The sequence below is a fragment of the Papio anubis genome, chromosome 2 (assembly GCF_008728515.1).
Source record: "Papio anubis isolate 15944 chromosome 2, Panubis1.0, whole genome shotgun sequence".
Lineage (NCBI taxonomy): Eukaryota > Metazoa > Chordata > Mammalia > Primates > Cercopithecidae > Papio > Papio anubis.
This window is the reverse complement of record NC_044977.1, coordinates 187,357,280-187,373,895: the sequence shown is the minus strand read 5'-3', so window position 1 is coordinate 187,373,895 and position 16,616 is coordinate 187,357,280. Positions and strand designations below refer to the sequence as shown.

Sequence of the window (16,616 nt, the reverse complement as noted above, 5' to 3'; positions counted from 1 at the left end):
CATTGTCAGGATGCCCATTCTCTGCAGTGTCCTCTGGACCCAAGGTGATAAAAATTTTTGTAAGGATACAGAAAAAGAACTCACAGAGAAGTGTAAGGCCGTCAGTAAAGAAAACAAAGATGTCTAAATTTTTTTTAATGTAATTAATGAAGGAAATTAACAGACTAGCTTCCTTCATCTCAGTATCCTAAACAGACTCTGGAAACTAGCTTTCAAAAAAGCGGGTGAGTGGTATTTTCAAGTTCCATATATATCTTAATTTAACACTTCCTCGTTTTTTTTCCATTCATCATCCTTCAGTTGGAGAACACAAGAACATCCCTAAATGAACACAAAACTTCAGCCTCAAATAAATTTACAGAATAAAATTGTTTAAAGTACTGATATTCAAGATAAATTTATTCTGAGCTTGGAATAAGGTAAAATGATAGATTCTTTTTGATATCATGTAAGAGTATTTGTAATAAGCCAGTCTGACATTTAGGGAATGCCACAGTATATCTGACTAACAATTCACAGCAGAAAAGTGCACATATTTTATGGCCCTACGAGTTGAGAAGTTAACCTGCAGAAAATGATAAGCTGTTAAGAATTTATACTCCAACAGAGAAGTAACTCTGAAAGGTTAGGTACACCTATTGCCCTGTAGATAGTTATCTTATACTTAATTTAAAATTTCATTTTGCACTCCCTTTCAACTGATTCTATTAATGCTGCTCCGCAAATGCTCTTAGAACCAGCTGCTTGTCATCCTACTAGTTTCTTCGTTATTAAGTTAAATGGAACTTTGGCTTGTCCTAACAACTTTAAGAATTGTGCTTTTACAACAGCAAGAATAGATGCCACTGCCTAGTAATTATATTTTAATGTAATCCTCTGACCTGTTTTCCAGGAAGTTACAAAATCAAATGCCTACAGAGGCTAGAAAGGTAAAATGTAAAAAGCAAGCTGAATATAAAATGATAGAAATAAAGCAGCTCATGTTGTAGCCATTTTAATATCTGCCTAGTAACACGGTTTTTTAATCCCTTGTGGTGGCAAAATAAAAAACAAAACAAAACATTTGCAATTCTAGTAGTGGAGCCTGTGAGTCAGTGTTTAGTGTCATGCTTCCTAAGTCTACTTAAAATATCCTGGAGCATAACTAAAAGCCATAAAGCCTAACTAGCCCTCAGAGCACTCCTGCAAGTCAGATTCACAGAAGCAGAAACGCAGAGGTCAGCGTATCACCATTCTTCCTCCATACTTCCCCCACGCCTCTGGAATCCCAAAATGTCTTTCCAAACCTGAAAATGGTGTAATTTCCTCATAAACCTACTCAAGATAGATTATATCACACTTTCCTCTGTTTTTCCACAGCTCTTTGTGCCTCCCTAACAAAGTGTATCTAGTTTGGAATTGTTTACAAAGCCATCTTTTTGGCTGAAATCCAAGCACAAAGCCGAAGACAAGGATATTTGCGGCAGCTACTCAGAATGGCTTCTGGAACTAAATTTTAATTTTCTGCATAACCAAGTCCTTTAATAAGAAATAACATGACAGGAAAAACCAACTTAACCTGAATCCACAACCTAGAAACAAGTTCTCTGACTACAGATAGGGCTCGACTGGCTCCTTGGTACTATGATTCCTAGTGTTACAGCCACATGGAAAACACCACCTCAGCAGTTTATAGAAAACAGAGCCATTACTGTGTCAATGATGAACTTCAGAGTTAAGCCTCAGTGGTGCCAGAAATTTGAGATTTATCTACAATATTTACCTCATTCTTATATAGGTACCAATAACTTACCTGTATTGGTACTTTAGAACACCAACTGTAGAGTTAGAGCTGGAGAAAGTTAGAGCATAAAAAGTAACTTAATGCAATGACTTTAAACTTTAAGTTCCTAAGAATCCACCTCCATGTCTAAAGCATGTCCAAACTGCCAGGCCTTACTCCAGAGATGATAATATATGTGAAACCCAGAAATTTCCATTTTTAGTTGACAGCTGATTCTGATGAAAATGAACTGAGGCATATTATTTGACAAACACTTTCTTAGAAGACTGCCTATCCAATTCATCGTTTTACAAATGAGAAAGGTGAGGCCTAAAAAATAACAGTATTTCCGGCTCTATCGGCCTTTTGGTTAGACAAACACTATCAAGACAGGCTCATCAGCTCTTCTGGGTTCACTGAAGTAAAACCAGAAATTCGGGAGTTTTGATTTGGTGTCAGAATCTCTGATACACAGTCTCAGTAAATGAAGAACCACATCTGGAATGGGTACCTCTAATAGAGCCTGGGCCTGGAATAACTCTCCAAGGAATTAGTGCATTCTCACACAAGGGAAAAGTGACAAATGTTTTCCTTCTTCTTACAGATCTGAGATTAAGTGTATACCTTTTACAATATGTTGCTCTAGGATTTATTTCAAAGTCATGAGCACAAACTGGAGAGAAAGGAAGGCTGCTTAAGATACTTATTAAATTCATTGGTTTGTAGTTATATACAAGATACCAGGACTTCATCGAGACTGTCCTCTATTACCTGGGTCATGGAGGTGGAGCTGCTCCTCACTCTCTGCACTCTCTGAGAATGGAGGAGTCCTGGGCCTGTGTCTCCTTTTTCTGTGCTCACCTTGCCCATGGTCCCTCCCATATACAACTTCCTTGCAGTGAAGCCCTGCTTTTTGTGAGGACTTGGGTGAAAGTCGATCTTGGTGTCGAGACTGTTTTTCCCAATTTCGAGTCTGATGGTTATTCTTAGCCTCCCAGTCATCACATTCAGTGCTCAGAAACACTTCACCACTGATTGTGGGAAGCAGAGGTCTCCGGGGCCTCTCCTGAGTGGACCGTTTCCTTTCATGCTGCTCATTGTTAATTTGGGGCTTGTCCCTCTCTTTGCCAGAGCTAGAGGATGACAGGGATCTCTCTGATGAACGATGTTGTTCTGGCTCTTCCAAGTTCTCCAGTGGATGTTCTGGTTTCTCTTTCTTCTGCTTCACAGTCTTTCCATCTCTTTGGAGTCTACAAGGTCTTGAGAATCCAGAACCCAATTCCCTGGCCCTCCTTGACCCTGGTTGGTCTGAGTGGAGGCAGAGGGATGTGAAAAATAAAAATGCAGATTAATTTAATGAGAGTATGAACTCATTACACAGGGGAGAGTCTGGGCCCCAGTTTAAGGTACTTTAAAAATGGAGAAAACTGCTTTTCCAACTTAACAAATTGAGAAGAGGGGATGAGCATTACTGAAACAGTTCATGCATACCTAAAGAATTCTGGGTATACAGTCAAAATGGTGAGAAACTAAGACTAAGTGAAACAAATGTGAAAGAAGAGCTTGATCATGATTAGGTAGAGCTAACAACACTTTAATATTTGCCAATAACAAAATTATAGCCATTAAACATTAAGTTCTATTTATAAACCAATTTGAAACTAATATAGAGTAAAAAGAGGTTGAGAAATCTTGTGAAACAAAAAAATTAAGCTTTGTAATTTCAGACAGAGGCTTTCAAATATTCTTACTGGAAATGTCAATAAACTGTATCAGAATATTGCTAGTTTCTCTTGAGTTCAGAGGAATGATCCACAGATTTTTATATTCTTCCATCTGTCCACTTTATGTGGCCAAAGCAAACATACCCAATCACTTCAGAAAATAGCCCTCTATTACAGTTCAACGTAAAAGAGGGTCAAGTAGATGAGAATTTTAAGTGAGTACGTGACCCTGTTATCTTTAGATAACTGTTATCAATCTTAGTTGAAACTTGGCAAAGGAAAAAAATTCAAAGGGTTGCTTTGATGGAATATATAAAAAGGAGTTGCTTCCTAAATACATTTCAAAAAACTGTATTATTTGTATAAAAATACAATATATGCTAAGTATATGTCCCCAAATTTAACATAAACTTCAAAAACAGCACAAATATAGTGCTTTTTCAGGTCGTTTTTAGGCACAAGTATAATGTGAAAACAAAGGCAGCAAATTCATATGCACTTTACAAGAATATACTGATTTAACATTTTCTAAAACTTTTACTACGTTTCGGAAATAAAAAAAATCCCAATTCCATGGAAAATTGCTCTGATAGCTAAGATTTCGTGATGGCATTAACCACTCACTGAACTGCATCAAAGAGCTGCCGTAAGTTGATGAGATATAAAGAAAGTAAAAAACTATATGTTTTCCTTTAAACTGTTTCATTTGATATTAATCTGTTAAAGGAATACAGCAAGAAAGAGGTATGTGCTAAATGTACCAATGATGTAAGTTTCCATTAAAAATTTCAAATTGTTTCCTCTTGAGCTTTCCAGAAGAAAAGAAAGCTTGCTTCCAAAGACAATACTAAATTAAAATCTGTTTTCTAAACAGTCTGTACAAGCATTTATCTTCATCATTTATGGTTAAGTTTATATTTTACATAAAATCAAAAGCAAAACAGAAGAATTACCCAGTGATAAAAAAAAATTACCTGCTCTTTTAAATAAACTATTATTTTAAGTCTATCATGACAACATGAGAATCAAGTGACTACTGCTGTAAAGTTATATAATACAGACCAGCTACTTAATGACCACATCCAGGGAACAATGGTTTATAGTGTTAATAAAAATGGGCTCACTCACAAGTTGCACAAGTGAAGCCTACCTTCCAGCTCAAAAGAAACAAAAAGAAATGGGTTTTGACATGAATTTGTGATGTTATGATTTTTAATTCCTTCTAAATAGTTAATTGGTATTCATAGTTTTACTTTTAGGAAATAAGTTGCAGAATTATTACAGAGCTGTTACTACATTTTTACAGAGCTGACTGGAAAAAATTTATTCTCTAATAATAAATTTGTTGTGACAGCTTTAAATCTTGGAAAGAAAAAGATGAGGTGAGGAATCTATCTGAATGCTTTAAAACCTCATACAGTTGAGGACTGAGACTTGTTTCTTGAGACCAAGTTATTTGGCAAATATAACTTACTCCCTCACTGCCAAAACATATATAGGTATTATGTATTGGCATATACATAATACATATATACACACACACACACACATATATTTATACACATATAGATCTGCATTTTATATGTGTGCCTCCATGTTCGGCTTTCAAAACAAGAGAGATATACAAAATATTACATTATACACATATAACACTGATATATGTATAAACGATAAGTACTTTACCAAAATTGCATTATTTGATCTTCTTAACATGCAAATGAAGGATTTACTTTTATAATCTCCATTTTATTTAGTACATAACTTCATTAAAATTAATATTGTTCTAAGGAGGGGATAGGACTTGAACCACAGTCTTATGACTCCAAAGACCATGACTTTAAAAAAAAAAAAAATCACTAATATGACTTCAGTAAGAGGCTTTGAAAGAAAAACATGGATTCACTAATAAATAATATATGTCATTTAAGAGTTGATATAAATTTGACAAATGTTTAATACAATTTTAAATTTGTAGAAAATCTATAAATAATCATTCTAACAGATAATGTATTAAAGTTCGAGTTAAATAAAAGTTGAAAAATCGACCATTTCTGTAATGATATACTGTGATTACTATGCAAGTGAGGCAAAAAATCAAATAGATATACAAAGACACACAGAGAAGTATAATGAAAGAATATCCCAGATGTGTTGGAAAAGGACCACTGCAAAGAACTGAAGGACTGTTTTGTAAATAAGAGCTGAATTGTAATATGGTTTCTGTGGAACTGAACTTGGTCTAACACAAGGGTATATTCATAAGGACTCTATGTTCAACAATATATAATCTCCCAACACCACAGCTGAGGCAAGAGAAATTTGAGTATTTACATGCACATGTTCAGGAGGTCACTACTTCCTGTTCCTCAATAGTCCCTCAAAGTCTGTCTCTCCCCAAAGAAACAAGCATATATGCTACTCTCTACAAATTTATCAGAGTAATGAAAATAAATATAGAATACTTTTAAAAGCTTTCATGTGTCCCTGAAAAACCAATGAATTCTTAACATAGTATCCTGCCCTAAAGAAACAAATTGGGATGACAGTACTCTGATCAAAAAGACAGGTTTGATCTCAATTCAAGTCAGTATAAGGCTTTAAGAGGGGAATCCTAAAATTAATACTTTATTTAATTCCTTGTCATCCTAATGCTTTTGTAGACTGAACAGTTTAAAATAATAATGTTTACAGTGAATACACCTCCAAAGCAGAATTTTTAAAAAAGAGAAAAACACCGGACCACATTTCTAAGATTTAAATTGAAGGTGAAGAGTAACACTTTACTTTCTGATCTTTAGTACAGCAAAATGTTGCAGTAAGTTTTCTTTTTAAATGACATAACATATAGATTCATCAGAAAAACCAGCAAAAAGAAAATGGCTATCAAAAAAGAGATGAGTGTTTTACATACAGAGGAAGAACACATCAAGCAATAAATTGAGAATCAGCCTGCTGACTAAAAAGGCTGAGCTCTACTGATTACGGCAAATTAGAGCAAAAAATGGTACTGGGCAAAATTACACTCAAACTATAATAATCCCATCACCTACATATACATTGCTTTCATTCTACTCATCAGAGAAACACATACTTACCTTTCATAATGGAATTACAGAAAAGCAGTTGATGACTGGTTTGCAAGGCCCTTTAGGATCACTGACCTTAAATTCCTTCCTCTCTAAAAGTTGCCTTTAGGTTTTGTTCACTTGCGATCCTAAGTATTGGTCCTCAAGCTGAATTTCATTAAATACTGACACTTGAAACTATAGGAACGTCTTTGCTTTGACAGGTCTTTGAAAAGGACTCAACAATACTTGCAAATACTCATTTCCCAACACATTTTTAAGATAAATAATCACCACCACAACTGCCACCACCACATCACCACCACCACACTGCAAAGCAGGCACCAGAGAGGCGAAACTGTGGGAATCACTCCCTCAGAAATCATACTATACGGTAATCAAATAGCAAAGAAAGGATTAAAAGAAAAACAATGAACACGGAAATCTTAACATTTAATATTGTTTGTCATCAGCAGGCTAAACCATTGGCCTAGGTTTAAAAGACAAGAAAGCACAGAACAAAGCTTCGTTACCCAGTAACTGATGCATGGTATACCTTCTTTCTTCATACCACTTTCCTGCTTCAAACAGTACTGCCCAGACTTCTTGAGAAAGGTTAAGTCCAGAGACTCATCCACCATTTTCCACACCCCATTTATGTGCTTAGATTATAATAAAGCATTCCAAGTTGCTGAAGTTTAAAAGAATGCATGCCAATTCTAACAAAATCATATTCAAATTTGAGCAGTCATGAAAGTGGCTCTGGTTGTCCAACTAAAGAACAGATAAGGCCAGGCGCAGTGGTTCACATCTGTAATCCCAGCACTTTGGGAAGCTGATGCGGGCGGATTACTTGAGGTCAGGAGTTCAAGGCCAGCCTGGCCAACATGGTGAAACCTCGTCTCTACTAAAAATACAAAAATTAGCCAGGCGTGGAAGTACATGCCTGTAATTCTAGCTACTTGGAAGGCTGAGGGAGCAGAACTGCTTGAGCCTTGGAGGCGGAGGTTGCAGTGAGCTGAGATAGCACCACTGCACTCCAGCCTGGGTGAGAGAGCAAGACTCCATCTCAAAAACAAAACAAAAACAAAACAAAACAAAGCAAAACAAAACATGAATTTATTAGATTCAAATAGAATTCTGCCACATATCTAAATGTACCCAGTGCCGGGGGATAAGAGAAACATTCCCAGATCCCTAAGGTCACTTCATGAACAAAATCAAAGGAGTGTTTGATGGTCGAGTCTAAGGATAGAATAGATCATGATGCAGGAATTGTTACCTCCATCTTCATAATAGTAACTATCTGTATAAGCACGGGTTGCTGGGAACTCTGGAAAGTGTTTCTTTCTCTTTTTTTCTTCCTGTAACTCCTTCTCTTGCAAAAGGCGAGCTATGTCCTGCAAAGACAAGAGAGAATGGAAACGTGCATTACCAAAGAGCAAACAAACTCCATACAGTGGGGCGTGACATTCCACTGCCAAGTTTGTATGTGCTCTGTCCATGGCTCTCTAGACTTTCTGGCATTAATTTCACATCTTCAAACGCCAGATGATTGCTCAACAGGAGTAGCACATGATCTAGATAAGTGAGACAGGCTTTTTCTAATTGAAATTTAAATCTAACACAATATAAAGACATTCAAAACTCAGTACTTCCTAAAGCAAGTTACGCAACAGAATTTTAAAAACACATATTTGTGGGTCCTTTTTTCAAGCTGATGATTCAGTAAGTCTAGATGGGGCAGGATGTAGTAATCTACAAAACTTTATAATTATAATTTAATTTAAAAACTATTGAAAAGAACTCTTATGGGGATTTTAATTTCACTTTGCATTAGAATACCACTGTCTTAACTGAAAAAGAGAAAACAATCTTCCTTCTGTCTCCCACCTGTTCATCCCCAGGCAAATTTTTAGCAGTTATTGAGAGGCACTGTGAGGCACAGAATGATGAATAACATTCCGAAATGTTCCGTAAAAGATCATCATCCTTTTATGAAAACAAAAGTTTCATAGAAACTTTTAAATAAATAAATAACTACAATAAAATTAAATTGTAAATGCCTCAAAAAAATGTCCATGGGAGTACAAAAGAGGGAATACGATTTTTGCTTAAAGGAATCAGTACAAGATTCTGCATTGTGTTCAGCTTTGAACAGAGAACTGAATTCCAACAAGCAAAGTCGAAACAGGAAACGTCAGCAAAGCTGTGAACATTTTAAGGGGCACCTATCTAAGGAACAGCCAATAGTTCAATTAGAACATGAGATACGGAGTGCTGCAGAAAAAGCTGAGGCTAGAAAAACAATCTAAGGCTGGATCACAGGAATTCCTTTTAGACAATCTTAAGAAGTCTGGTGTCTGTAACATAGGGGATGAAGGATTACTACAGGTTTTGAGCTGCAGTGTGACAATGTTCTGAATCTGAAGATTATTTCTGTGAAAGCCCCATAAAATAGCCTATAAACTTATAAGCTCATGCACACTTTTAAGGAGAGAAGTCTATAGCTATCATCAGATTCTTAAAGGCTCATACAAATATGGGAACGATACTCACTGGTACAAATGGTAATAACAATCATTGGTAGTTTGAGGTACTTACTTCTTTATATTTATCAATAAGGAAACAAGAAGTACTAAATGTTAACATTAACGTTCATTTAAAGCAAGAATTACTATTCTTCAAATTTCATGAATAGGTGCAAATGAAAAATACATTAAGATGGCAATATACAGTTTAAAAAAAAATTTAAGTGAATTAATTTTTTTCACATCTATGCAGAAACAAGCTGGATGCTCAATCTAGGTAGTTAGCAATATTTATCCATATCCTCAGCTGTTTTTTTAACTATTCATCCAAATAGCCTTACAAATCTGACTTTATGCCAAATACAAACTTAAAATGTACCATTAAAACACTTGTAACTGACACATATATACATATTTTTTGATAAGTAATCTATGTAAACGCCCATGCAACAGTGTCAGACACTTAAGTGGGCACTCACAAAATGTTGCAACTCAGAGTGAGAGGTGAAAGATAACATAATCCTACTTAACACAAGTATACTTTTCATGAATAGAACTCTGAATTTCTAAGACTGATGGAAAAACTATCTCCTAAATCTGGAAGTTAAAATTAATCTCTTTTCCAGTTCAAGTTAGACATGGCTTAAAGAGACACTGGGAAAGAAACAGTCACTACTAATATGAATTTGAGGGGAACTTCAATTCTTTATCTGTACAACGAAAAGTCTGAACTATTCAATCTCAAAAAAAGCCAAATATCTTTGACTCCCTAATGTATCATTTTAACAACTATGTCTACCAGGTGCCAATCCCTGTGCCAGATTCTTTAGCTTTAATATCTTACAAAGTAATGTATCAATCAGGAAGAGAGGAAAGGGACAGATACCCTATTCTCCAAAAAACTATTATTTGTTACAGAAGAATTTTCCAAATTTCTATAATGTTTACTACAGAAGTAGAAAGAAATGTAAACATTTCCTTGAGCTGTATGTTTACTAAGCAACCAGAACTATATTTTCCTAAGTGTTTTGCTTTACAGTAAACAAATATTTCCCCCACTATAACTGAGGAAAACATAAAGGAAAATTACCAGGTCTAACTTCCAGCAAAAATTATAAACTACGCTCCACGGACCTGGTAGACACAGCTTTATTAAAATGATAAATTAAGGAGTCAAAGACATTTGGCTTTAAGATTGAATAGTTCAAACTTTCCATTGTACAGATAAAGAATTGAAGTTCCCCCCAAAATTGATATTAGTAGTGACTATTTATCTCCCAGTGTCTCTTAAAATCATGTCTAACTTGAGCTGTAAGAGAAGAGATTCATTTTAACATTCAGATTTAGGGGATAGTTTTTCTATCAAAGTCTCAGAAATTCAGAGTTCTATTCATATAATTGCTTATAACTGCCCTCCTGCTACTGAATTTAGTCCTAATGGAAGCATAGTAATATGCCACTCTCTCAGTGTAAAGAACCAGGAGAGAAAAAAAGAATTATGCCCCTTCTTTATAATGCATTAGTTAGTCAAAGAAAGTGCTTTTAATCAAGTCAAAAAAATAATAATCATAATATGTCATGCACCTTAGCACCCAAACTTTTTTGCTCTTCTAAGCTCTCAGCTCTTTTCTGAAAGAAAAGGTCTGCTAGGCTTGAGGAAAGAAAGGACAAAAATTCAATGGAAAACTGCCACTATACTATAGCTGAGGTTTAGCACAAGTCTGCTCTCCTCCCTGCTTTCCAACATTACTATGCAATGAGTTTTGTTAGATAATTTCAATATAAAGTAAATCCCCCTGCAACAAGCTGAAGATGGCAATTATCAGTCACAGTACTTGGATGTAGCTAACCAGCTTAGTCACCTTTGATATAAACAATCTCCTTGGTCCTCAGCTTCCTTCCTGTTAATGGTAAGTCTAGAAGAGCACTTTCCAAGCCTGTTCCTGAGAACACTGGCCTCAAAACTTTATCCAAAAAAAAACCCCACAACTTTCAATAGAAAGCATGCAGCATATCTAACTCTTCAAGATGCATATTAGCAAATTTTAAAACTTTAAAAGAAAAAAAAAAACACCTGTTATCTTCCAGTAACCTGTAATTTTCCAAATGTATGACAGAAGCTTCTGTTCACATTTTTAAAAAATTCAGATAATTAATGTTCTACATAACTTGGGAAAACAAATCTAAATGAACTCTTAGGCTCTTTTAAAGTCATTTTTAGTTATATTTTAATTAATGAGATAGACTTCTGGGCTGATATGTAAAAATAACCTTGTTCGATAGAAGACTTCCTAGTAAACACATTAATTGAAATGGGAGTTTACCATTGTATCTCACCTCTCCCTTCTGTTACCCAAGCTCAGCTAACTCTGGAAAATTTGAAACTATAACCATAAGGAAGGAAACAGTTAAGGATCTCTAGAATACTAGAGAAAGGTAATTTTAATGAAAACACAGATGTAGTGATTCCCTTCAGTAGACCAGACATGTGCCCTGTGCCAAACTCTTTAGCTTTAAAGAATAGTGCTATGAGCACTAGGGGATTGGTATATATGGTAAATATTCTTAAAGTTCTTATCTTGCGGTAAAACAATTAGCATAATGTAAGACGTGAAAACAAGGCTTTAAGAGAAGCATTAATATAAACAAGGTGCAGTGGCACCCAGAGGATCCCCACACATCTTTCCTAAGTAGATGACAAGTAACTGAAACACGGTGTTGGGTTCCTTGGGGTATTTTTGTCATTTACAAGTTGAGCATCCCTAATCCAAAAATCCAAAATCTGAAATGCTCCAAAATCTGAAACTTTCTGAAGCACAGACATGATGTTCAAAGAAAATGTTCACTGGAACATTTTAGATTTTGGATTTTTGGATGCTCAACTTGTATACGATTTATATCATATAAATATACAAGGGATAGAGAGTTATAACATATAAATATATAATGGATAGAGGGTTTTATCATATACATATATAAGGGATAGAGGGTTATATCATATAAATATATAAGGGATAGAGTTATATCATATACATATATAAGGGATAGAGAGTTATATCATATAAATATATAAGGGATAGAGGGTTATATCATATAAACACATAAGGGATAGAGGATTATATCATATACATATATAAGGGATAGAGGGTTACTTCTCAACGTTTCACCTCTATCCTCCAATGGCAGTGCATTTCAAAAAGAGGAAATCTGGAATTTAAAAACAATCTAAGGTGATTTAAAAATGTGACTATCAAATGACTGTCAGAAAGAAAAAAAAGAAAATCATTCCATTTAATTGCTAAACTTATTAACTAGCAATTAACATCTAACTCGGTAGGGATGTCAAGGCAGGTATAAATCCAAAAGGGTTGTTCGATAAAACAGGAAAATATCAATTCTATGGATGTAAAAACATCAGTATAATAAGAAGAGAGGAAGACCTCAACAAGAAGCCTCCCATCTCTCTCCCATCTCCCTTTCTAGTCATATATATATATATATAAATTTATTTTTACAATACTTACAACACAGGAAAATTTTTAATAGCTGAATGGTATTGTTTGATCTAGCCTCTAAATATTACCAAATAATGTGTAAATATTCTTTGGGAACATGAAATTCTAATCTAAGAGTGCTATGTGTAAGTACCACGGTTCATACTAGATTCATTTTTTAATGTGAATTGGTTACTAGGCTTACCCTGAGCAGTTTATGCTTTTATAAAGGGCTTCAAATAGTTAAACTAGTGCCACAAACTTTTCATTACATGTTTGGCCATGCTAATATTTATTTAAGGGGAAAAAAAGTTTTTCCCTAAAATAGCTGCAAATTCACATATATTTTAAACCTAAGTTTAAATGCGCGCACACACACACACATCTAGTCATGCACATAGGTACACACACACTTTTAGAGTTTTATTTAAGAATAACTAAGTTAAATTAACTGATTAACCTTAACCCATTTTTATTAACCACCAATTCATAGCGTCCAGTATACCCAAAGTCAACAAGCTCCTTCCAATAGGAAGCCTAGAGAGAACTACTATACTCGAGAAACTATGTAAAAGAGCTAAAAATAAATAAACAGAGACAGAAGAGCAAGACAGAGTGAGAGAGCAAGAAAGTGAAGAAGAGGAACGAGGGGAGGGAAGGTGAGGGGAGGGGAGGGAAGGTGAAGAAGCTGAGGAAAGACCAAAAAAAAAAAAAAAAAATTTTTTTTTTTTTAACTTTTCCACATCAGTCTCCTGCATGGAAACGCCACTTTCCTTACATCTGTGCTTTGTTAACAAACAAAATAAAATTATACTATGACAAAGCTAGAAATGCTAATTTACACATGCAAGGTTGTATAACTCCACTACCTCTTACACACAATGTTGTTCAGAAAAAATTAAAAAAAAAAAAAAATCTCTGTTCCAAGAGAAAAAGGTTCTCAGTCTCTACATCTGGTATTTTATGGGGTGTTAACTACCCAGGAAAACTGACCCCAAAAATCTCTAAAAGAGATTTGGGTGGAAACCCAGAGAGAGATTTCCCACAGCCCTGCTGCTGAATAAATCCTTATTAACCAAGCAGACTCTACGGGGAAGCAGAAGAGCATTGAGGGGAAAAGGAAGAAAAAAAAAAGGAGGCCGGGTGCAGTGGCTTGTACCTGTAATCCCAGCACTTTGGGAGGCTGAGGTGGGTGAATTACAAGGTCAGGAGATCAAGACCATCCTGGCCAACATGATGAAACCCCATCTCTACTGAAATACAAAACATTAGCCAGACATGGTGGCGGGCGCCTGTAGTCCCAGCTACTTGGGAGGCTGAGGCACAGGAATCGCTTGAACCCGGGAGGCAGAGGTTGCAGTGAGCGGAGATTGCACCACTGTACTCCAGGCTGGAGACAGAGCAAGACTCCGTCTTAAAAAAAGAAAAAAAAAAAAGAAAAAAAAGGAACCAAGAGAGTTCATGAGTAACAAGCAATTCTTTTTCAAAAATTGGCCGGAAGAATTAGCACTACTGTCTCAGTATTAGTTTCCTCTCCCTTTCAGGCACCCTGTTACCAACAGACTAAAATAAACAAGCATTTTCATATATCTCACAATGACAAACTTAACTCATGCAAATTTTCTTCATTTAATACTGACAACATACTAGTCAGCTGAGAGTCACAATTTTCTATGATAAAAGACCACCTCGGCACAGTAGCCATCTTCTCATCTGAGCTATGAGTTAAAAAGTCAAAAAGTCTGAATGAAGTTTATATAGGCTTGTCTAGTCAACACACCTACACAACCGGATTTCTCATTTAACTTTTCCACTCTTCTGAGGGCAAGCTAGTGGGAGACCTGTAAAGACAAGTGTGTGAACGCTTGAGGACCTCTCAAAGCACACCATAGCCTGCTGAATTCCGCCCTATGCAGCACATCTCTCTCTATGACAGAATCAAGGAAAGGGCAATTATAAATTTAACATGCACCAGGTGCTCGAAGTGCCTCAACTCATTTACCTCACAACAGCCCTTTAGGGTATGCACAACTACCGTGAGTCAACCCATTTCGGAACCTGAGGTTCTGCGTGGTTAGGTGCGATGCTGAAAATCACACAGCTAAACAGTTAATGAGCTAAAATCCAAACCTAGGTGAGTGTAACTCCAAAGTCCACATGTTTCATGTATGCCACAGTACGTCTAAGTCAGAAGCAGTCAGGAGACCTGAATTGTACAGACATTTCTCTGGCATTTTATAACTTGGAATCAGTCACTTACTTCTTTAATACTTAATTTCTACATCTTGAAACTGGACTTAATCACTGAACTGCTTACTTTATATAGTATTACCAAGAGACTACTTACTGTGATTACTGTTTAGATTCTACATAATTTAAATAAAGTGTTTTATTTTCTCTTTCTATCCTGTTTTTCCCTAAATGGAGAAAAAAAAACCCACAGGACAGCAGTAGCATTTATAAGAAGCCAACTTCATTACTCTGGTATTTTTTAAATAGAAGCGTTCCTGTCTACAAAATACAATCACTTCTTTTAGTTCCCAGTGTCATCCCCAAAGCAAAGTCTTGACTATAAAGAGGCAACACATTGAATACTAAGAAAGAGCCTCCTGTGTATTACAGGAAGTATCAAAAATAATCCCTAATTTTTACTTGCAGTTCTGATTATCATGCGATCATGATTTGTTTCTTTAAGAAACAACTCACTACACTCGTACCAGGTGTCTCACATTCATCTGGCATTGAACAAGAAGTCTCCCAGGAACAGGAGTGACTCAGTAGGAGTAGCAGTGTATGTGGGCTGTTTACTGATGACCCTGATCATATCTATTTAACAGGATGATCATAAATGCCAGTTTGCGCAGTACAGTTTCAGTTTATGTAATTACTAACACCATGCTTATAACCCTCAAAAGTGTTTCTGGGTGCATAACAAACCATACCATCATCCAACTATTAAAAATAATAAATCATTTTCTTCTTTATTATAAATCAAGACAGTGACCAAGTACGGCATAACAGGTGTGAAAGCAGGTAGCATAGGAATGATGTAAAATGAAATAAATTGTTCGTAAGAAGTGCTGAAACTAAGCTGGGCACAGTGGCTCATGCCAGGAATTCCAGTGCTTTGGGAGGCTGAGGCAGGAAGATAGCGTGAGCTTAGGAGTTTGAAACCAGCCTGGGCAATACAGTGAGACCTCGTCTCTACAAAAAAATAATTTAAAAATATTAGCCAAGTGTGGGGGCATGTGCCTGCAGTCCCAGCTACTCAAGAGGCGAGAGGACCACTTAAGCCTGGGAGGCGGAGGCTGCAGTAAGATCACACCACTGCACTCCACCGTGGATGATAGAGCAAAACGCTATCTCAAAAAAAAAAAAAAAGAAGTGCTGAAAATATAACACAAATGGAAATAATAGCTAATGGTAAATTCAAGTCTTCTCACAAACCAAACACTATTAGTAATTTTAGTCATTTTCAGCCTTTAAACAATAGGACTTAAATATATAGAGAGAATCAAACTGATTAGTCTTTTTAACCAATGGATCACAGGAAAGTGAAACCTTTAAGAAAAAGAGAAAGAATGAGAGCAATGCCTGCTCCTGGCCTCTCCCAAGGACTACTCCCTGCATCCTGCGCAGGCTCCACTCAAAAGTCGGCTCTCTCTAATGCTGCAAAAACAACCCAGGGGCAGACGCCTTGTAGTAAGCTGAACAGTGTGCCCACTCCAAATTCATTTCTACCCAAACCTCAAAATGTGACCTTATTTGGAAACGGTCTTTGCAGATGTAATTAGTTTAGCTGATGTCATACTGAATTAGGGTGGGTCCTCAATCCAATGACTGATGTCCTTCTAGGAAGACAGGAAGACACAAAGATACAGACAGAGAAGAAAGTCATGTGACAATAGAGGCAGAGACTGAAGTGATGCAGATACAAGCCAAGGAATGCCAAAGATTGCCAGGAGTCAAGAGCTAGGAAGAGGCAAGGAAGGATCCTTCCCAAGAGGTAGCGTGACCCTGCCAACACTTCAGATTTTAGA

At 36.1% G+C, this 16,616-nt stretch overlaps 1 protein-coding gene across 7 annotated transcripts in view; it reads right to left on the bottom strand.

The window, feature by feature from the left end:
- Positions 1–16,616, bottom strand: part of CCDC50 (coiled-coil domain containing 50) — a 101,002-nt gene that overhangs the window by 19,002 nt on the left and 65,384 nt on the right. For 5 of the 7 annotated variants that reach the window (XM_031663883.1, XM_031663884.1, XM_021934983.2 and 2 more), the window contains 2 exons: positions 7,834–7,951; positions 2,534–3,070 (listed from right to left, as the gene is read on the bottom strand). In XM_031663883.1, coding sequence (XP_031519743.1) covers positions 2,534–3,070; positions 7,834–7,951 — 655 coding nt within the window. The remainder of the gene's footprint in view (positions 1–2,533; positions 3,071–7,833; positions 7,952–16,616) is intronic. The other 2 variants (XM_031663885.1, XM_031663886.1) reach the window with 1 other exon arrangement.